The 17,606-nt window shown below is 35.9% G+C and overlaps 1 protein-coding gene across 3 annotated transcripts; it reads right to left on the bottom strand.

The window, feature by feature from the left end:
* Positions 1–5,056: 5,056 nt before the first annotated feature.
* LOC127505966 (suppressor of cytokine signaling 6) lies at positions 5,057–16,696 on the bottom strand. Of its 3 annotated transcripts, XR_007927854.1 has the most exons (4): positions 16,299–16,696; positions 15,015–15,078; positions 7,664–11,126; positions 5,057–7,630 (listed from the first exon to the last, which is right to left on the bottom strand). XR_007927854.1 is itself a non-coding variant. In XM_051881987.1 (3 exons), the coding sequence occupies exon 3, from the start codon at positions 11,003–11,005 to the stop codon at positions 9,428–9,430; it is 1,578 nt and encodes a 525-aa protein (XP_051737947.1). In that variant the 5' UTR covers positions 11,006–11,126; positions 15,015–15,078; positions 16,299–16,696; the 3' UTR covers positions 5,057–9,427. The 3 variants fall into 3 exon arrangements, 1 of the variants encoding a protein (XP_051737947.1); XR_007927855.1 differs by lacking the exon at positions 15,015–15,078; XM_051881987.1 differs by having other exon boundaries at positions 5,057–11,126.
* Between the last annotated feature and the right edge of the window lie 910 nt (positions 16,697–17,606).

Raw genomic sequence — 17,606 nt, forward strand, 5'->3', positions numbered from 1 at the left:
CTGCCAGAAATGAAAATTCTGTCAATGTTTTTTCATGTTGTTCAAAACCTTCATGCCTTTCTTTCTTCTGTGGAACACAAAAGAGAATATTTATATAATGTCTGTGGGGTCCGATGTTGTTTTGGACCCTATTGACTTTCATTGCATGTACAAAAGCAGTTGAAACAAGAAGCAAGCCATATCTAGACTTCAATACATGGAGACTTTGGACTCTTTTGATAAGCAATCAAGCACCTAGCAACCACCCAGAACAACCTAGCAACCATATATTAGCAACATGCTAAAAACAACTCAGAGCACCTTAGCAACCACATAGCAAAGTTCTAGGATTGTGGCGGTGATTTTTGCAAGCTACGCTTATATATATATTTTTTTTAATTAAATGTAGCTTCTTTTAATTTTTCACAAAATGAGCTTCCTAAAATATTGTTAGGGGGAATTCAAAATGGGACAACATTTTGTGTAGATATTCCATGCAAATGTCATTATGCAATCTGCATCCTAATTATCAGAATATATTGGTTTCATATATATATATATATATATATATATATATATATATATATATATATATATGACATACTAGATCACACTGAATTACACTAATACAAATCTCAAAATTATTTTTCTCCATTTTTTCGAAAATCCATTTTTTGTATTATAATGTTGAGATTCCTAAATTCAATTGTAGCATTTAAAATTTGATTTTTTATGTTTTATTTTGAATTTATTTATAGAAAATAGTATAGAATATTAATATGATTTAATATTTATCAGTTATTAATGGAAGCTTGTTTCCACCACTGAATACAAAAAAAAAGTAATTGCGACTTTTTAAGTTTTTATCTTGCCATTCTTTTTTTCTCAGAATTGTGTGATATAAGGGTCAATGATGTGACGGGTCATTTTTGTATGATATAAATATTTATATATATATATATATATATATATATATTATTGTAAGATATGACATCCAAAGTATGTAAGGTAGTACAACTAGATCTCTTTTATTGAATCCAAAAGACTTTAACTATATTTTGCTACATATAAAAGGTATTCTAAAGATTTTGAAGTGTCAAAAGGTCATTCGGTTTAACCGTCCAAAGGCCAATACAGCCACTTCATTTGTAATTGAAATATCTTAAAATGTAATAAATGTATATATTTTTTATTTTGGCATGATTTTATAACATCATATATCAACATAGTGCAAAATGGTATTAAAATTATGTGTAGAAGTCGTTGCTTTGTTATGAGAAAGAATGTCCGGAAAAATACATTTCACTGATGTCATTCGGAGTAACCAATATAAAGGGACCATTTTGGATCAAGTCATGTGGTCAATATCATGTGACAGGATGTGACATCATTCAGACACCTGCAAAGGACCACATGGTCTTGAAGCAAAGTAACTAACTCTCTCTTAACTATTTGAAAAATTCATGTTTTCACTTGCTCATATGAAACATCAGGTCATTCGGTACAACCACTATAAAACACGGAAAATGTTGTAATATTTTAAAAACTTGTACTAAATATAAAATGTTTGATTGTCCTTTAGCTAGCTAGTTAACAAGCTAACTAGTTAGTTATCAGCCTGTTAGCATTGTTTGAAAATACTGTCGTTCGGTATAACCAAAAGTGTCATTCTGTAATACCAAAATTTTGGTTAAACCGAATGACTTTTTTGGTGACAAATGTTGTCCATCTTGTAAAAAAAAAAAAAAAAGTGTTAGCAGTGTTAATTGATTATAAAAACCACATAATATCATTGTTAACACTTAATAAAACTTCAAAATTAATTATATCTCCATTATGTTTTTTTTACACTTTTAAAAACCTTATTAGTCAATGACCTTGACTAACTTGCAACTTGCAATTGCAAAAAGTCGCAATTTCTTTATTTTTTTTTTTTTAATTCCGTGGTGGAAACAAGCTTCCACAGTTACTGGCCATAACAAAGAAATGGCCAAAAAATAATTGAAAAGTAGGGCTACTTATAATTCCCATATCTACGGAGCCTAAAAGGACATGGAATGAGATGGGAAGAAAACATTGCAAAATGTTTGCGTTCCACCGAGAAACTTCTCTCACAAAGCATTTCCGTTCCCTTGCAAAACTTTTGCATTCCCCCAAGAAACTTTGCGTTCGCTTGCAAAGAACACAAAAGTTTTGCGAGGGAAGGCAAAGGTTTTAAAAATATATTTTTTTTCCCATCACCATGTCCCTTTAGGAGCTCCGCACATATCCATTTAAAATGATCAAATAGGCCAAAATAAAACTGGCACAGAAACAAAATTAAACATTAAACAACAAACAAACTGGCAGTAACCCCAGAACCACCCCATTGTCACCAAAAAATGGGATTAATTGATTAATTAATTATGCTCAGTAAATAAGTTATGAGTGCAGGTTATAGCTTCAGTGGTGATTAGACCTTTGGCATGGGATCACAGACTGTTCTCAAAAGTGAACCTTTATTAGGCTACCCCACAAATAAAAACATCTGGTGCCAGCAGGCACTTTGGGTCTCATCATTATGCTGCAGACCAAAGTTCCTTCTGCCGTGTCATTTTAAAGCCATAGCTGTGTTCACTGGGTAATTTGAGTTGTCTTCATCATCCGCTGACAAATGGAACTTCATGCAGAGGACCAGATGGCAAGGCTAAGTCATAAATCTACAAAATAAGACATTTGATTGATGACTTACGAGAGAAAGAAACACTCCCGGTAAAAAACAAACCGAACAGCGATTTCTCTAATTGAAACTGACATAAACACTAGCAAATCTGGAGCTATTCAAATTTAATTTGGGCTTCAACAGTATATAGCTAATGAAGTAAGTCATGAATATTTTTTAGTTAAATCAAATTTTGAACTCAGGACAAAAATTTACCCAACAGTATGTGAAACACATATTAAACAGTGTTGAAGAAATTCATACCTATAACAATAAGAGGATAACAGACGGAGGCTTTGAAAAGACAATATGACGGATCCATAATGCCAATTATATCCCGAAGCAGAACTGAATAACCCTGTATATCAAAACAAACCTACTCTTCTTTTCACACAAAAAGTTTGACTCACTCAGTTTGGCACATTTAAAAGGACGTGCTATTTCATGAGGGTGGCATCCTAGTGTGACAAGTTATCACCACCTTGCCATGAATAAAACATCTTGCACCCAGAAAAAGAATAAATATGTGTCTGTTCCTTAAGAGTCCACATTCAAGAACCAAGCATATTCTATATTTTTCTGATTAGAACTCAAACTGTACAAACACAATTGCCCAACTATTGTCTGTCTAACAAAAGTTAGCAGAGTCCAAAAGCATTTGTCAATGATATTTTTTTTTCTGAGAAACATACAAATAAATAAACAAGGGGGCAATTTCATTTAAACTTTTCATGCATTTTATCTGTTCATTTACATGACAACAGCATTTTTTGGGCCTGAAAACACAAACTTTCGAAGTTTTTGAAAACGATACCATAGTCTCCACGTAAACTACAAATTTGTGAAAATGCTGATGTCATGCATATTACATGTAGACGTGTAGTTTTTCTTTACAAAGTGACACCAACTACTGGCCTAGTATGCATAATACAGTGTTTTAGTCATTTTCACGGATGCTAAACTTTAGAAATGCAAAGGAAAAACTTTTCCGTTTTAGTATCAGCGTCATGTAAACATGCCCTAAATAAAATACAGTACATGAGCAAAGTTGAAAACAAACTTGAAACTTATAATTTATACGAGCAGATACAAACTTGTGCATTTTAGCCATTCACTTACATGACAATGGCGTTTTTGGGGCCTAAAAACTTTTGAAAACAGGTTTCAAAGTGCATGTTTTCGAAAATGATACAGCTATCATCTCCTTGTAAACTACAAAACAGGAATTTGTGAAAACGGTGACGTCATGCGTATGTGTATTACTTGTTTATTCTATTATAGTTTACCTATTATAGGCACCTAGTTTTTATTTACAAAGTGACATCGCCAACTACTGGCCTGGCATGCATAATACAGTGTTTGGTAACACTTTATTTTACAGTACCACTGTTACACGGTACATGTAGTTACTGTAGTATAAATTATGCATAATTACATATGACTTAACCTAACCAATCCCTAATCCTTACCCTATAGTAGTCCATAAGTAGACTGCAGTCCATAAGTTTTGCCTCTTTGTTGCCATCTCCGTTTGAAACCTGCAATTGCAGTTATTTGCGGAAGTGTGGATATTGACTATAATTCGGAATTACAGGTACTACGTCTTGGAATGTCCAAAATAAAGTTTCACCGGAAAATGTCATTTGAACAAGTAAGTAACATGTCTGCCACTTTTGTTGTGACCAACTGAAAAAAAAAAAAAAAAAGTTTTACAATATATCTGCCAATGTGATTAAATCTAACGATCGCAAAGTTAGCTCATATCACGTCAAACCGTGTGAATTATTATTATTGTTATACTTTGTTCTCAAATGACAATATTGTGTATTGGCGTTATCTAATTAGCATTATCTACCCAATGAACCATTAATAGCCTATGTCTTACCTGTCCAGCAGAAAAAGCAATCTCTTCGTCCGTTTCAAACCCGTTCAAAACATTGAGTCCTTTTTTGCTGTAGTCACTCCGCAATACGAAGTCTTTTGCTTTTTACTACTGGTGATTCACCAATTGTCAATGATGATCGTCGTTTTTACCTTTCTTGATTACAATCCGCCATCAAAATGACAAGTTTAATTAATCCAGCTGCTGTAAAAAGAGGCTACAAATGACCGCCACCTGCAGCATCCGGAACTCCTTCTTTATGTATACAGACATGACATAATGACGCAAAGGCAAACTCGTATTTCCCGCGGAAACCTACCAGTACCACACAAATTAAAAAACATTATTACAAGCTTACCGTTGTGAATCGGGCCAAGGTAATGAGATAATTTTGAATGATGGCTGGTTATGTACTTGCTCAATAATTTATTTTGGATCATTTTTAACCAAAAACAGTCATCATCATCATCATGAAATACAGTACAAAACAAAGCTTTGAATAGGTTTTTTTATTCATAATTTATACCAGCAGATACAAAAATGTTTTAACTGTATCCAAATGTGCAAGAAAACACTATTGGTACTTTCATTAAATCAAATTAACAACATACAAGTACTGACTTTGGAAAACTGACCATGTAAACTGGAGTGAGCAGACCCTTTTGAACAAAAAGGACTGAATTCAGAGCATTATTATCACTAACTAAAAACGTTGACTACAATTTTTGCATCTGACTTTCTCATGACTATACCAAAGTCATTGTGAATACATAGGCCTATATCTAGGTGACATTCTATCTCCCCCATTTTGTAATTAAAAAGGCAATCATAATCGTAAAGCAGCACAAATGTGTATGACACATTAAAGAAATACATTTGTAAAATTGTACCAAGATGTTTAAGAAAGAGATATAAACAAAGAGAAACTAATTTGTACTAAATACATCATGTAAACATTCACCTTCATTCGCAGCACAAGGACAACAGAACATGGATCAGAAAAATAGATATTTCAGTGAAGCTTGTTAAGTGCTCAACTGTCATCGGTTCAAAATACTTCAGCAATCCGAACAAGCAACATCTAACGACATACAAACAAGGTCATGAAAATGATATTGAACATGATACAGTCCCGGCAACTTTTTTTCTTTTTCAAAACACATGCTCACACACACTGAACATTTTCAGTGTTTATCTAATTATGCCACACATCTGGGAAAAAAAAATAAACAAAAATTCAAAGTACATTTCGGTCAAACACTTCAGTTCACATTTATTTTTTGCATTAGTCAACTTCCACATTCTGGTAAATGCATTTTCAACGAATTGAAAATCTTGTGCCTTGCCTAAGACATTCCTCTTTTTGTTGCTTACTCATCCACATTCTTTCACTCTCAAACACACACAATTTAGATGATTCTTCTGACATCCAACAACAGATTTGAAGAAAACCCTTCATTTAATGGGAAAATTACAATTTTGCCCATTCAAATACAGCAAATAAACAAAGATCATATTCTTTACCAAAACACACATAGATACAGCATTTAAAATAAGCTTCCATGTGTGTAAAGGAGCAATTTCCATCTCAAACTGTTCCCTCATACGCATTACATACAACACATTTTTTTGCTGAAGGAATGAACTCTACGGGTTATGTTTTCACTAATGAATATTAAAGATGGCAAACTGTGTTTATTTGACAGCTAACCTTCAAAGTCTCCCCAAGGTGTCTCACGAATACTTTCTGCGGCATTGTTCACCAGTTTCTGTGAACGCCAGTTGGCACTTTTTAAAAAAGGCCCTTAAAAGCCTTAGACCATGTGTGGTGTGAAAACCGCAAATAGAAAGTTCTGGCTCTGATTCACACACATTCAATATGCCAGCTAAAGAGACATTTATAAGCTCCCATTTGCTGATTATCCCAATGTAGTCTAAAGCCAACCGGTGCCGACTTGTATGAGGACAGTGTACATGCAAAACCATTTCATGTCAAATTTATCCCAGCATCATTTAAGTAATGCACATAAACCACTAACTCTCACAAAATATGAGCTTCCATTGACTGAAAATCTGAAGCCCTCATTAAAGAAAAGATAAGCAACACAAAATTCCCTTTCAGGTGACAAGAAAGAAGATAAGTGGTGTGGGAAAAACAATGCACAACAGTGTATGAATTCTCAAATGTCTGAATGCAACATTTTTGGCTTGAAGCAAAGTTTATGAAATATTGACAGGCTGACATGCTGCTATTATGGAGGGCAGAGGGTGAGGAAAGCCTGCTGTCATTCTGCAAGGGGAAAAAAAAACCTCCCATATTCAATCAAGAACTTATGAATGCATAATTCCTTTGGGATATTTGCAGATTAATTGAAAGTTTGCTTATGGTTCAAGTATACAAGCCATTTAAGGTGAAATGTCTCTATAAAACTGTGCTTTTAGGTTTGGTAGGTTGTCACGAACAATTCCTGGCATTATTTTCCTCTCTTAACCAGAGCTTCAACAACAACAACGACGACTGATGGCAATCATTCCAGTAGTGCTGGGCGGTTTGACCAAAAATCTCTATCACGGTTTTTTTTTTTTTTTTCTAAGATTCTGGCGGTTTCACGGTATGTCACAGTTTTTGGCACTGGACCTTTATTTTGGCATATTTTACTGTCAGGAGTACAGGGAATATATTATATAAACATTGTAAGGACAATTAAAAATTAATTTTAATCAAATCAGTTCATAAAGCTAACAATTTAGTTTAAAATGTAATCAAATAATTTATTTAATTAAATTAATAATATTAATAAGTAGGCTACATTTTTACTGTGCAATTTCTGCCATTTCAATGAAGACCTTTGAGTTTGTTTTAATAAACGGTGTTTATTATTATTATCTCTATTAATTAAAGTATACTCGAGTGTACAATAGTATATTTCTTTTATTTCAAGTTATACCGAACTTTTATTTTGACAGGGTCGTGAAGACCTTTGACTTCCTGTGTATATGATACGACAAATGTCGATAGTTTTATCAAATTAAACGGTGAAACGTTCATAAAGTGACCCTAAGAGCAGCTCTGCAGATGAAGTTCATGAGAGAGCAGACACTGAAATCATCGCGAGCGTCACGCGTGCTTCAGTATGTGTAGTAGTAGTAGACGAAAATGCGGCGTTCATTCATACAAACTTTAAATTTCAATAGCAGTCTTTTTTAGCTTTAATATTCACAGACACTAGTCCGTATCGATATCTGATTCATTGTACAGCCCGACTTTTGATTTATTCATTCAAAAATTGCCAAATTCTGTGACGTTCAGCTTTATACAGTAAGTTCTATTTGTGACTGGATTCTGTGATTTCATCCGTGTTTTCTGCATCGCGGAAATCATATAGCTCTACATGGTATTTGCAGTATTAAAGAGAAATCGTTTTGTGAGTTATTTATTGTTGTGTTATAAAGTTGTTTCTATTAGTGTAAAAAGGGTGTGCAGTTAACAGAAGTCCGCTCTCTATACGCTCTACATAGCGCTTCATGGCCAGTGAATAGAGACAGCAGCTGTTTCAGCTACACACCGGTATGGCGGTTTTTGAAAAATACATATCGGTCTCGAAATTGAAACCGGTATACCATATGAACCGGTATACCGCCCAGCACTACATTCCAGCACTTGAATATGAAATACTTGAAATGCTGTTTAAACAAAAAACCAAGATGTTTGTGATATCTTAATGTACATGAGCCAAAAATGATTTAGACAGAACAGAATACTGTGTGAACCACACTATACAATATAAATAAAAAAAACTAAACCTCTTTTGTTCTTTACCTGCTCCCTTTTTGTATAGGATCACAGATTCGTGGCATTCTGCATGTATTCTTCTATAACATTTGATTTAGATGCGATTCACAGTCCTTCCTTTATGGCCTTCTCATACCTGACTGTCTGAATTTGTTGTTGCACAGATCTGCAGAAGTCTAATGGACGAATAAATGATTTACTGTTAACATCTAATAAATGTAGAATATTAATGCTAAATAAATACTTAATCTCTTACAAAAGTTGTCTGCTGATACTTGTCGTGTTTGACATGATAACTGTATTCCACCAAAAAACTGTCATCCAGCATATTCGCAAGTTTCATTAAAAGTACCGATTTGTAGAAGAAAAACTATCAAAACCTGACAAAAACGTGGTTGACATCATGTTTCCAGAAACAACACAAATTCCTTGTAAAGGTGCGATCACATTTATCGTTGTTCGGCAAATTTTTGCAGGCGAAATCCAGTAATTTTACTAGGAATCCACACGATTGGGAATTTCGTAAGAAGGCGAGAGCTTTCCCCAGACTGATTTCGCAATGGATTCACAGCGTCGATTAAAAGAAATCATCTTGGTTTGAAAGTAACTTCTGCGTAAGCTGTGCTTCATATATCGCTACACTATTGACAATAGACAATGAACCTTTTTTTGCCAGCGAAACTTCGCCAATGTGACCGCACCTTTACACTTCAGCAAAAGAGATTGCTGAATGAAGCAGATTAATGCAACATCCAATCCTCAAATCCAAGCTTTGATAATAGTATTAGCATTATTACTGCAATACATATTCATATAATCAATACGAATAGGAGTATTAGGCATGGCATTAAAAATCCTGACTGGTTTTTGGACTTATCAAGTGACTCTGAAGAGCCTTGCGAAATGTAAAACACTGAATCTGAGCAACAACAAATTTACTGTTCATTTCTGTGGGAAGATCGGATAGTCAGCTTATGCAACTGATCACTTGACCTCCATATATGTAAACTGTTTTAAGAATGCGTCACTCAACAAAAAGTGCAATTTACTACCATATCCCACTACAGTCCGTTCAGTAGTGCTTCTCCTGCAAATAATCTTTCATTTTGTTTGGTAAAGGCAGTTTCTGAATCAGATCTATCCGTGTGTACTGTCGGATGACGAAGCGGCAAAGATATTGCAGCGAACGGACTTGCATGAACCGCGAAACGGGATTGGTCAACCGAACTGGGTACGTGGCGGACCCCGGCAGGCGGGATCTGGAGTAACAGAACGCGCCATTTTCTGAGTCTTTTATAGAGTGCTCGATGAGATCTACAATGGAAGTGTGACCTTCTATGTCGGGCTGCTCGTAAAAGCTAAATCTGCCATTCGAGTGTTCGATCCTGGTGTGAAGCGTCTTTCCCTGTGACCGAAAGCTCAAGCTGAGGAGATAGCGATCGTCTGAACTGTCCCTCACCAAAAAAGAACCATCTGGAAGGTTGATGAGCTTCTCCTCTGCCTCCCATCGCGTTATAGGTCCCCAGTACCAACCCTGCTTGGCCAGTTTTTTAAGTTCCTCCGTAAGGCTTGTTACAACCATGGGTCCGCTGGTTTGAAAAGAATCGTACACCCTGCTAACACCGGGAGCGGAATTGGGGTCAAAGTTCAGGTGATGCCTTACTCTCTCGACAACATGAGAGTCTGCACCACTGAACCTGGAGAGGGTCCTTGGAATATCGTTGGTGGAAAGAGGTGATAGTGAAGGAGAAAATAAAGGTGTGTCAGCTCTGGAATTGGAAAGGACCATCGCCGGAGTACCGGGAAGGTGTCCGTTCACCGCCTGCTCCATGAGAATTTCCGGCGGCATGAGATCGTGGTCATCTGGGCCCTGGTCCACGTGCAGCGAATCAGATTCAACCTGATCAACCACTTCCATTGGTGAGGGGCCATCTAAGCAGAAGGACTGGGACGAATCTGGGTACATTCCCTCATCTAAAGGCATTGTGTACTGGATGTAGTCCTGAGGTGTAAGTCCAATAGGCACGTGATCCTCAATGTTCAAATGCAAGTTGCCACTTTGAGTCTCCATGTCCTTCAGAGACTCGCTCTGATCCTGGAACAGACCTTCTAATTGGATGTCATGGAACTCTTTTCTGATGCCATTGAGGGAGGGACTGGGGTTGGGGGAGTGGACCATAGCTTTGACCTTCACCTCCATCTTGATGCAAGCCTCCTCGGAGCTGACGGGCCGGAAAGGCCACGGAGAAGGGCTGTAATGATGGCTTCGGAGGGATGAGGATCTTAAGGGCCGCTGGGCTTTGACTTCATTAAAGCTTATCGGGACCGACGAGGAAGAGAAAGTGTCATCATCATCTCCAGAGCCTACTGCAGCGGACCCTCCTTTGACTTTCGCTTTCTGTTTGGTAGACAGTCTCCTCTTTAGAGTGCCCATAAGACTCTCGCTCTTCGATCGGTTCTTATGACCCTTCTCATCCTCCCCATTAAGATCACAACCTACCAGCCCTTTGGTGTAACAGCCTCCAAAGAGAGAGTCATCCTTGGTGAACTCAGCCGCTAAAGATGGCTGCTGAAGCATGACAAAATCCCCATCTTCTTTGCCCTTTATGTTCAGTGACTTTCTGATCGTCTTCAGACTGATCTTCTTCATCCTTGTACACCCCAGGTGAGGGCATGGGACGGTCCTATCTGCTGACCGATGAATGCTAACCGCAGAGTCCGGCCATGTGACTTGGGAACGTCAATCATGTGAACGCCAAAGTCTTCGTCATCTGCAAAAGGTGAGATAAAAGACATCATGAAAAAGTGAACTAACCACTAAATATGCAGAGTTCTCACTCTTTTTGATTCATCATGACATTTCAAGTCATCTGTGATTGTGGTTGACCTATACATGGCATTTTTTCCGTTTGGCCGATAAGTGTAGAGAGTGGGACTTTTATTTTGGCAGCGCTGAGAATCCAGCACCAAAATGCAGATACATAAGCACCCATTCTCAAGTCTTTAACAGTTCTGTCTAATAATACAAAAGTATTTTTGGACAATAATAATTGGGAAAATAATACAAAGGTAAACTTTGAGTTTGACATTCAGAAAATATGCATTTATTTCCGCAATGCTCAAAAATTTTGATGAATTCAGCTGAAAAGTGCATTATATCCCATATAAAAACACGTACTCTGTGTGTGATGATCGAATGATCCAAGCCATGTGATTAGGATGCAGACAGGAGAGTTTGGATGTAAGTGGACATGCATGAGCAAGCAATTTAATACTATGCTGAGCTATACCCAGTTTCTCGCTGTCAAATTTCTGTCATATCCTCTGTGTATTGTATGTAAAAATTATCATTGCCTGGGGCCCGTTTCAATAAGGAGGTTCAACCAACTCTGAGTTAAAACTTGAACTCTGAGTTGGCTTACCCTGAAATGGGAAACTCTGAGTTTTCTGTTTCAGAACAGCTGAATTCAGTTAGTTCAATTGACTCTGAGTAGGCTGACTCAGAGTTAAGCGCGTGCACCACGACTATGACAAGCTATCATCAATGGAGCCCCGATATTACAATTCACCATAGCAACAGCACGTGACAAAAGGACGTCCACATTAGTTAATGCAAGTTTAATTCCTATCACTGTTATAATATCAAAGATGAAAACTGGCAGAATTGTAAGTTATTGAACTAATATTCACTTTCACGGTATCCCACGGGCAAAAAAAGAAGAAGAAAAAAATAATTTAACAGGATGCAATAATAAGAGTGTAAATGATTTTATCATTATTAAACACTCGTTAGGCAATTTACTTCCACTTTTAGAACATTTTCTTCATTTTTATTGAAAATAAATGCCTTTCTGATGTGATGGGAAAAGGAAGAATAGCGAGCTCGGCAGAAGGCGGATTCGAACCCTGTCAATCGCATCACAAGTTAATTCTCCGCACCCAACACACTACTGCCTACACCACTGCAGCCACTGTACTGTACTTACTGTAAATTTGCAATTAGTAATAGACACTCCGAATAATCTTGTTTTCCGTTTGCATTAAGATTATTTTTATTACCACACTGGCGGATATTGATAATTTTACTTTATTAAAATGCACTTAATTTAGATCCCCCCAGGAAACAAGACTAAATATCTTATATCATTTTCTTATATGCAAAATCCATCTTGATTTAAGAATTTTTAGATATTTGTACTAGGCTTGCTACGGTAGTCGGTGTTACCGGTGTTCAATCGCAACACTGGTTTCATCACTTGCCCACCGCGGCACCGAGGTTCTTTTTTTTTTCCACTTTAACGCGTTAAAAATATTTGCATTTAATGCAATTAACGTAGTATCCGTTTTCTGCGTTATATGATGAAGCTTTTATTCATGCTAATGCTTTTAAACCATTCAAGCGCGACAAGGCAAAAGAGAACGCGCTGTCTGTGAATGTCCTGCCTATGTGACACACACACACACACACACACACACACACACACACACACACACACACACAACGCGCGCACGCCAGTATAGAGTTCTCTTCTGCTCTTAACGAACCATAACACACACAAATTATGCCAAAATGTCCGTTTTGTCGAGTGTTTTTCAGTAAGAGTAACCCACCATTCAAGCAATTGCCGTTAATTTGAAAGTGAAAGTCGGCCTTTCCGTAACAAAACATCGAAAGCTCAGCCGAACAGCTGATCATAGCTGTACAGGGTGGGTTTTTATTTTTCATGTCAAAAACATTCCTCGTTGCGGAGAGCGCAGTTAATGGTTGCATAGCAATGACAGATGCCACGGGACTGCAAGCGCTTTGGAAACAAAAGGAGAAGCGCGTGGCCGCGCTTTCCACGCGTTTTTAGACGCGACATGTGAACGGCACCATTAAAAAAAAAGGTAGAGACCCCGCCCCCCGGTGACACCGGTATTACCGGTGTTGTCTCATGTCAATTAACCGGTGGGAAAATTTTCTCACCGTCACATCCCTAATTTGTACTTGAAATTGGACAAAAAATACTCAGTACGAAAAGCATTTTTGCAGTGTGAATGAATGAGTGAACTATTTAAACATCACTAGCACTTTAAAAAGGGGGAGGAGACCGAAGGAAACTCTGGGTTTACCAAAGAAAACCTGCTCCCTACCAGGTTAGGTTCACAGAGATAGTTACCATGGTAACTGACTCTGAGTATAAGTTCCCTCTCTTTCAGAAACAGGCTTGACTTAACCTGCTTTCTCGGGTTTGACGTACCTCCCATTCTGAAACGGAAAACCCAGAGTTTCCCTCATTTCAGGGTTAACATACTCAGAGTTTTCACTTAACCTCCTTTCTGAAATGGGCCCCTGGTCTTTATTTGAGAATATATGATTTCCAATTCAAAAAGACAGAGCAGATTATTGAGCTCACTGTTAGTTATAGTGTTTACTTCCTTTTTATTTATGTTTTTATTGTCATGTCTTTATATTTTCAATTATTTTACTTTTTAAAATGCCATAATAGTATTACAAAATCAAAGACATTCCTATTTAAAGTATAAATCTGTTTATTTTACAGTTCAATTCAGTTACAATTCAAATTTTAAAACTATTTATTTCCAATTACTTTAGAAAATGTCAAATTTATTTTCACCAATTGTTGTGCTTGTGTTATTTACTATATTTAAATTAAGTAGTGTGATGTCATACATCAGCTTTATATCAGCCATCAAAAACTAGTCTGTGATACTTATTACTAAATGAATATTCATCACTATGAAGATTTTCATAGTTTATTAATAATTTACTTCTATGACTTTTTTAGGCCTGTATATAGTCTCTAATATTTATAGGATTTCCATTAACCAAAGTATAACACAAACAAAACACTAAATAAAGTGATTATTTTTATTTAACTTATTATGTATCCAATTTGCAATGCCAAATTCCACAAATGACATTTGTGCATTTCTTATTTTTTTATAAAATGGTTGCCTCCACGGAGTGCTTTCAAATTGTTTAATGCACAGCTAGCCTTAGATTATCCCACTTATACCATGGTCATTTGCAAGCATTGACAAGTTAAAACTGTTAATGATGTTTGCAGCACAATATTTGACTGGAAGGGTAAAAATGATTTTTGTCAGTTACAGCTCATTAGATGTAGCATTCTGCCCACTTTAAATCAGACAGAGATGAAGTAGTCCGGTAAGACCACATTTATTTGAATAAATTATAGCATTTATTTGAATTAATTATTGAGAGAGCGAGAGATGAGAGTTGTGTGTGTGAATTTCCTGCGTCTTTGCAGTGTCTCTCTCAACAAGCAATGAATCTGTCTTTAATTACTTTAAAAAAATCTTTTATATGACTCAAAAATAACAAAAGAGCGTTTTGTTTCTCAGAGAGCGATTCGTTTATTTTGTGCTGGCCGCGCATGCACATTTGCGCAACATTCTTTTCTTAAAAATGATGATGTGATGTCAGCAACAGATTTACATACTAAAAGTTGATTGGACAGCTACTCTCACATGGAACAGGGGCGTATCCATCGACAGAAACATTAGCAGACCTCTGTCTGTCTGTTTTACTTGTTGTTTTTCACTAAACCATATTATAGATTCGTCATCATATTTGAGATTAACCGCGGTACGAATGTATGCCGAACTGTAGGAAATAGAAATGATTAGTTCACCTCTTGAGTCTTCTGGTCCAAGTCGTTCCTTCATGTGACAGCCGCATAGACTCCAAGTCTGACTCTGAACAGGAAACAGAAATGATTAGTTCACCTCCTGAGTCTCTTTCGTTCATTTGTCACATGACATGAAAGCTGCATATATTCTGTATTGGATACCAAAATTAGTTCATAATTCCCAAAACCTATTTACAAAAATGATTATTACACGCGTATTTTGCTAATTATTTATTTACTAAATAAATGCAACATTACATACAGAGATGAGTAGCGATCACATGACAAATGAACAAAAGTGACTCGCACTGGAGAAGAGACACACAGGAGGTGAAATAATCAATTCTGTTTCTTGTACTAGCCTATGCAACTGTCACATGACAGAAGAATGAACGACTCTGACCCTGAATTAATCATTTCTGTTTCTTATAATTTGTAATTTTTTGGAATATGATCAAAGTTTGCAAAAGTAGGTGTGTTGGGGAATCTGGCTATTGAAAATGTAGGCTAACATTTAATTTAATTCTGCTCAAATGAACAAAATAACTTGAATAAAGATTTGTTTATTTTGCTGAACGAGATTCAAAGATCCAAGTCAGTAACATGATCTGATCTTCCCATTACTACAATGAAAGCAGTGCATATATATATATATATATATATATATATATATATATATATAATATAGAATGGTGATTAAACTGACAGGAACTAACTGTGCATTAAAGGGTCTTAATGCACACCTTCCAACCAATCAGACTCGAGTATTCAGACAGACTATTATATATAATGTTATACTGTCAGATCTGACATCTGATGTTTTACTTAAATTTTACCATGATCAAATCAACATAATAAATTGATTCTCAATTGTTAATCAGACAGTTACAAATAATTGGTTCATATAAAACTATCAGATCAGTTTACAAACACATTCTTCCCAACATTTAAAAGCAGACATAAATGCATATAATAATACTTATAATAATCCTTAGTGTTCATCAAAATAAGCAGTTTACAGCTAAACTGACACAGGCCTTATCAACACACTTGAATATGATAAAGCAGCATCTAAAGCAATAACTAACTATAGAGCCAAAAACAAAAAACTACTATTTCTTTTCTTTTTTTTTTTTTTTTAGTTTGATCAATTTCTGTAACTTTGTCTCGCAAAATAAACAGGCCTGGAGATAGCAGACTTAGCTAGCAGGCTACGGGACCTTCATCGTGTCGGACACAAATAGAGTGTAAATATTCACGTACATACACCAAATTACGTCCACTTACCACTTTAAACAGAGTTGAATCCCCCTCTCTCACTTCAGAAAGATGGATCTGGGTCGAACGAGTCCGTAAATCTGACGACGAGGGTTGCATTTAGCATTAGCGTGCTAATAATAGGCTGCTAGCTGCTAAGCTAATCCAGCAACAGCTCCCTCACCCGAACACGAGCTGCTTTACTACAATAACACCCACTGTTCATAGTCTGTCATCATCTCGTGCACGTAAAGAGCCGAGGCTGTTTTTTCCTCATCTGTATTTGCCAATTTGATAAGTGAAACATTTATTTAATCTTTCATGACAGCTCCCATTTCTTTCTTCCTCTTTTTGTGCTAGCTAGCCACTTTGGCTACAGCCCGATCCTCTCCCTCTTCCTTTGTTGGCTGTTGCATTCTGGGAAAAGACTCTGAAAGGATAACAACAGGGAGGGTGTCTGGACCACTGATCTATATAAATTTATATAGTCAGTTTGGACTGAGTTTTATGTATTATTTATTTATTTATTGTGAAATGTACATGTGTTGTGCAACAAACCATGACTTTTACCAGGTTTGACATTTTGAATAGGCTATGCAGCAGATTATTTATTACCTTATTTTCAAGTATTTATTGTATGTCTGGATTGTGATATCTATTAATGCACAGGAGTGTGTCTATCTATCTATCTATCTATCTATCTATCTATCTATCTATCTATCTAATGTGAAATATTTGATGGAAACATAATATGAAACATTTGTTGTGCATCAAACTATCACATAATATGATTTTGACAAGGTTTGATACTTTGAATAGGCTATGCAGCAGATTATTTATTACCTTATATTCAAGTATTTATTAAGCTGTGTATTATTAAACTGTGTATCCATTATTTATGTATTATGTGAAATAGGCAAGAGTGTCAGGGTTTATTTATTTATTTGTGCTGTCAAACAATTAATCGTGTGTGTATTTATATATACATAATAAATATACACAGTACACACATTTTTATTTTAGATGCGATTAATTGCGATTAATCGTTTGACAGCACTATTATTTATTTATTTATTTATTTATGTGAAATTGTCTACACATCTGAGTTATATTCACAGAAGAATAAACACAGAATTGTATGCAAATTAAGATCTAATCACGTAATACATAATATGACAAATGGTGTTAAAATGGCTATTAACACTGTTATATTATCTGGGAGTGTATTATGAGAAATTCTGAAACTCATGTGAATTCATGTTACCGTTTCAATCAAAAAGTTTTTTTTTTTTTTAAATGTTTTATTATAAAAAATGGAAAACAGTATCAGTTTCATTG

The sequence above is a fragment of the Ctenopharyngodon idella genome, chromosome 23 (assembly GCF_019924925.1).
Source record: "Ctenopharyngodon idella isolate HZGC_01 chromosome 23, HZGC01, whole genome shotgun sequence".
NCBI classification, from domain to species: Eukaryota; Metazoa; Chordata; class Actinopteri; order Cypriniformes; family Xenocyprididae; genus Ctenopharyngodon; species Ctenopharyngodon idella.